A 6,556-nucleotide genomic window follows, 5' to 3' on the forward strand; every position below is an offset into this window, starting at 1 on the left:
ATAGGGGAACGAAACTAATTACAACGGATGAAAAGGGTGCACGTTAACAGAAGACTGAACAGTCATTTAACTGTGTATTCGTATTTACTACGTACTCATCTGCCTGATGAGATTTCTTGTTCAACCTAATGTTGATCGAAATCATCAAGTTACTAGTTGAATAAAACAGAACTATTAAATAGATCAATAAAACATTCCATATATCGTAATTATGTATTTATATTGTATGTATCTATGCTAATCAATATTCCCTTTTCTTTACATGTTTGCTTTTTATGTCCCGTGTGGGTCCATAATTGATGAAAAAAGTATGTTGTTCTTGTTGTTATATCAACGCCACAAACAGTCATAAGTGTTCTTTGCGATATTTGTATTTCTTAAATCAGAAAATTAACTCATTTGAAGCTGAGATTACTATATAATCTATGAGTTATAGTAATCTCAGATAGAAGACACAATTGTATAAACTTGAAAGCCTCATTTTGACTTTGAGACGAAGAACAGCAATTAAAGCGCCGTTCTTTTGCTTTGCATGTTCTGATTTTGTTTCTGGATGGATACCCCGTTTCCTTTCTTTTCTATTATAACAAACTTGTTTCTGAAAACATCGAATCTTTATCTTCTGAACAATTTAATAATAGTTATATTGAAATTACATACAAGATAAAGAATAAAATAAATTATTTTTAGTATAACCAAGATTAAAAAAACACATAATACTTTTTGAATACTAATTTTTAGGTCGTTCTGTATCTTTTGCTATTAACGCTAACATTCAAAAGACAAGTTATAACAAGGTAAAGCGTCAGTTATGAATACTATGAAGCAAACAGAGAAAATGATGACTTTATACGTATATAACTTTTGAGCAAGATATCACAGTAGTTTTGAGTAACTTTTTTTCTGTTTTTTTAGTGAGAAGGTGAACGACTAGCAGTTCCGAAAGGCGATGGCTCCATTCGTAACCATGGTGAATTTCTTCTGTACCCATATTTTCCGTTGTATCCTATTACTGGTTTTATACCTTGCATGAACTGTGAATGTCCATCTGTCAATTCAGAAGAATGTCCTGTGGGTAAAAACAATGGTGTCATTCAAAATACTATATAAGACACAGAAAGAACAAGTTAATTACGGGATGTTAAAACTAATTTGCTGTGCGTCATCTTGTGTTTTAAACAACATCAAATGGCTGTCGTGGACAATATAAAATGTGTTTCATATGGTCCTGACATCTATACTAATTCATATATACTGTTCAGACCGTCTGTTGATCTCTTAATGTTTTTTTCTGTTCCATTGACGTTTACCCTATACCTTGTTTAGTCTATTCATTAACATCAAAAATTGCGATTAATGTCTGTCCAAATTTTGTCGCCAAAAAAATTTGAAAGGAAACCTGTACTTGTTTTTTAAGTGAGTATCCTAACATGTACATATACCCAAGTTAATTGTATCGTTTGGTTGCTGTTTCAAATTGACGTTTACCCAGATCTCTTTTTAAGTTTATGTCAGAATACTTATTTTTCAGTCTGATAGTTATCATAGTATAATCTCAACATTTGCATTTATACTTACCAGCACCAAACTGGTTTCTTAATGACAAATACTGGTACCCTGTGCCTTGTTCGTGAAAATAGTCTAAAACTGGTCCATCTATAGAAGTTCCACCATTTTCAAACTGGAAATATAATTAAATACCAATTAGATGCAGTTTAGGCGCAAAAATGAATAGACAACCAAACACAGAATAATCAGACTGCTAAAAATAAAATAAAACCATCAAACCTTCTATAGGCCACGTCTGTTCATGCGGGACTCAGAGCCTTATTTTTTTTTATAAAGTTGCAATATCTTTAAATTGAATGCCATATAGTATCAATATGTATGACTTTACTCTTGGAAAAGCTTGCAACTAGGTCGCAGACACTTGTCAACGTGGATGTCACCAGCCTGACAGACATTTCACCTATATCGACCCAGTGATAAAACATTATCTGTGCCTTGATGGTTAAAGTTTCAGGGTATTTAAATACAAAACTATTTCGAATTTCATACAAAAATTGCACTTTAAATCATGAAATATAACCAGGTATTGAGTCAACTACTTGTCATTTTATTAGATTTCAAATGTTTTATTTAAGTAATGGCCTTTTAAATACGACCAACCTTATTTGATCAATTTATTACATATGAAGTAATGGATGAATAAACGAGAAGAATAAAATACAACGAAATGAAATGAAAACGTTTTGCAAAATAGCAATTATATTTCATTGCTTTTCAATTTACGTAAAAATACTTAATCATAGTCATTCATGCTGGCGGAACACTATTAGATAAATTTAAAGTCTTGTAAGTTTTAATTGAGGGAACTTTGCAGCAGCTGAGTTATACATATACGTAAAGCAACGGAGAACTTAGCGACATCATGGACATAGAGGTTTAAATTGCAGATCCATCGAGATCCATCACAGAGCTACGAAATAGTATCTAACCATGTATATACCCCACAAAGCGACTGATCTGCGTTTGTTATTATCATGAAACACAACCAAACAGTTATATTGATTGATGTTTTCTGCAGATTCTGTGACAAATATTTTATGCATATTTATGACGTTAGACAAAGAAGTAATTATATATCAATTATAGCTTCTTCAAAGCGAATCGACTGGTGTGAAAAGCGATAAATTTCCAATGACACTGGAACACAAAGCTATGTTGGATAGGGAAATGTAGCTTGCCTTGCAATAAACCAACAAGGGATCGCTCAAAGAGATCTTGCAAGGCACTTATTTCTTTAACGACTGGTGAGTGTTATTATGACACTCGTGAGGAGCACATTCCGACCCAACGTGGATATGTAGTTATACATCCCTCACAGCAAACACAAACACCCTTATTTGACATGATTTTTAGCCGACTGACACCATATTTATAGTAGTCAATACACAGGTGCCGATCCATACATTACATACGTTTTTAACTATAAGAAGGACTGTTATTTGCTAAAAATACGGTCAGTGGCAAATATTCCAAGCGTGTTTACAACGAAATCTTATTAGCAATAACACAATAGGTATATGCAGGTCCTACAATAGGGTCGACATATATGGAGGGGTAGAAATTTATGGGCGCCACTGGAAAATAAGCCTTAAATTGGATAGGTTTACAAATTCAGTCTTGCAATAGGCAACATAGGAATATAATGTGCTATCTATCTACAAAAGCCATCGGGAATTAACGTCACCATAAACGGACATGGCTACGAATTTATGTATCCAAACGGATGTCCACTTTGGCGAAGTTTTTGCTGTTGATCAAAAGAAGACCAAGGGATGATCATATTTACATATTTTGGTCCACCATTGCATTCTATAAAGAAATGCAGGATTAAACAAAAAAGAGACAACAATCCTACAATACATGATTTCTATGCATGATGATATTGAAAGTATACAAACTAATACAAGGTCATATGAGTAGCCTAAAGTCGCCTTTTCTATCTGAATACTTTCTTGACAATGTGTTACCTAAACATTTAAATAAGTTCACAAACCCAGGGGGTACATTTTAACTAAGTTGCAAAGTTCTAATGTTGACAATACACTAAACTTGAATTACGGCTTATTATTCACAGTCTCACGCACAAATTTATAACATTAAAATGTACGAGTTGAAAGATATTTTAATAAATAAATAGTTGGAGAACCTAGCACCCTCTTATATAAGGTTCGATTTAAATGTTACACATGTTTATTGACAAAGCTGTCAACATGATAGGGTTTAGGCGCTAGACAAATGCTAGACAATAATACATCAAATAGACACACACATAGATAAATAATATTTCTTGAGGACATTGGGGAAGAGCATTTTAAAATATGTTGGCCTTGTAAGACGGTCCTTGTAAGAACTAGTAGAACTGGAAGACAATAAATTTTTGGCGAAAATCAATTTTCTTACCTTCAAAAAAAACATTGACAAAATGCAGAATGCAATTGGGCAAAATATTGAAAATAAAAGATATGAAAATAAAAAGATGTGGTATGATTTTGAATGGGACAACTATAAACCAGAGACCAAACGACAAGAATGCAAACTAAGGCCCACAACCCACTTTACTTTACAGAACGTTACCCCCCCCCCCCCCCCCCCCCAAAAAAAAATAAAAATAAAAAAATCTGACATTGATAAGTTCCAACATAACTGCTCCTACTACTATACTACTCAAGATGTTGTCAAAAGCAGATTGATCATTTTCTTTGTACATCGGAAAAGCTCAATATATCCTTAATATGCATGAAATATTAACCACTGGACATTGCGATCAAACAATGAATAAGCTTTACTCAGAAATCCCACATGAGAAAAAAGAAATACATTGTTGGGTAGGGAAATATATGTTAAAAAAAACTAATCTATATGCTTAAAGTTTTATCAGTAAAATCAATTAGACTACTAATACAAGTTGAAACTCAATGAAATGCTCAACTAATTGATAAAATTAAAATGTCATGCTGATGATAGCGCGATAAAATATATATAATTAAACCTGCTCAGTCACGTGAAAGAATTTAAATTAAAGATATATTGACAATTTTATCCCCAGTATGTGTTTTGTTTGACATGTTATGTTCGGGTATTCAATTTAAATGTGGTGTTTGTTCGAATTATTCGTTAAATAAAACTTCATTGATTGAATTTATCAAAAAGCAAATAAAACCTAGGTTTAATTGAAGTAAGTATTCAAAATATAATGTATAATATATTGTGTTGAACAAACAAGACTAGATATTTCTTATCTTTCATATAGTTTATATTGTAAACTCAAGCTAAATAGTTTATATTGTAATCTAAAGCAGAAGGTCAATACTCAAATAAATTCATATTATAATAACTTAAATCAAAATGGCAAGTCTTGTAAAATGTTTCAAAACGCATAGGAAATGTTCCTGTTTTCATGGGGTGCAAATATTTCATTTCATTTTTAATTTCTTGCTGTAGTTCCTTCCAATTAAGTTGACATTTTACATGTTTTGTTCGGAACCTAATTCATGATCATTCACAGTCATCACTTAAACGTTTTAGTATCAATAAATAGAATAAAAGGATCTAGAGATGCCACACATTCAACCTGTACCTACTGTTAAAATGATAATTACAGTTGTACCCAGTTCAGATTCTAGTAAAAAAAAAAGGACAATTCTTCAATGTTAAATGTATAAGCACCCTATATCAATATACCTATATACTAGTAGTATATGATCCATTGTACTGGTTTATCTAAACATTTCAATTTCTTGAAGCAGTGCATTCGATAAATATTTGGAAACAAAACAACTATTTTTTTATATTATGAAGAGACAGGGTAAACTTTCAAATCACAAGTCTCTATGTGATTTGTCATAACGTTGTGTAAATATACAAAAGTTAAGTTTATAACCAGTTAAATTGAAAATGGAAATGGGGAATGTGTCAAAGAGACAACAATCCGACCATAGAGCAGACAACAACTGAAGTCCACCAATGGGTCTTCAATACAATGAGAAACTCCCACACCCGGAGGCATCCTTCAGCTGGTCCCTTAAATGTAAAACGTATCTGCATAAATCGTGATTACGAATTAAAGCCATATATAAGGAAACATTCTGACTTTTAAAAGTTACAATAACGATATACCAGTAAAAGAGAACCATCTTCCTACCTGTTGGGTCTTCTTGAGAGTTTTAGGTACTCCTTCAAACTCGTAATAATTTCGTGAATGTATATCCTTCTGTGAATTATAAGGTGGTATCACTGGGCCAAGCTTTGGGTTCGTTTTCGAATAGTCTGTAGAAATACTACTGCACGCATTGCTGTCCAAGACAAATGTTCGCTCTTTTGAAAGCAGTTCCTCAGGTTCTGGGGTTGGTGGAGTGCGGTAGATTTTGTTGTGTCTACCTTTTGTCGGTTTATCCTTTTTCTTTTGTTGCTCTCCTTTGACTTCCATTTTCAATTTTCAATTTTATGATGAATTAGTTCCAAAATATTTTTAAAAATAAACAAAATGTATACAAAGTAACAGTTAGTTATAAGCTTCAAACTTGTCACAGTTTTGTTTTCGCACAGTCAATATGTACACATGAATAAGCTTCTATATAGACTTCCGCCGTTGCTATGTTAGCTGACACACGGATAAAATAACGGCCGTTAAACTAGTATATCCCTTTAACTGTCTTAGCGTATGTATTTAAAATACAATGCGAATTGAACGTGTATTCATATGTTAATTAAAAGGTAAAATATACCTAATACACCGTTGTCGTGCAAGAATAGTCACGTGATGTAATTAATCGGACTCTATTCAATAAAATATTGATAATTGTCCAGTCCCTTTTATAAATCCGTTAATCCTATTTTCCGATTATCCAATCTGATTTCTAGAAGAATTATGTACCAGACAAAAAGCGAATTAAAATACAAACATTGATTTTTTCTTTCAAATAACACATTATATAAGATTGAAACACGAGTAACAAGCTGAGGTAACAAGTTAACAAGCCTATTCATT

At 32.4% G+C, this 6,556-nt stretch overlaps 1 protein-coding gene across 1 annotated transcript; it reads right to left on the reverse strand.

The window, feature by feature from the left end:
- Positions 1-614: 614 nt before the first annotated feature.
- LOC134707496 (sperm microtubule associated protein 1-like) lies at positions 615-6,316 on the reverse strand. Its single transcript, XM_063567277.1, has 3 exons — positions 5,711-6,316; positions 1,579-1,681; positions 615-1,069 (listed from the first exon to the last, which is right to left on the reverse strand). Exons 1-3 carry the CDS (start codon positions 5,993-5,995, stop codon positions 912-914), a joined length of 546 nt encoding a protein of 181 aa, XP_063423347.1. The 5' UTR covers positions 5,996-6,316; the 3' UTR covers positions 615-911.
- Between the last annotated feature and the right edge of the window lie 240 nt (positions 6,317-6,556).

Source organism: Mytilus trossulus, chromosome 2 (genome assembly GCF_036588685.1).
Source record: "Mytilus trossulus isolate FHL-02 chromosome 2, PNRI_Mtr1.1.1.hap1, whole genome shotgun sequence".
Taxonomy (NCBI): Eukaryota; Metazoa; Mollusca; class Bivalvia; order Mytilida; family Mytilidae; genus Mytilus; species Mytilus trossulus.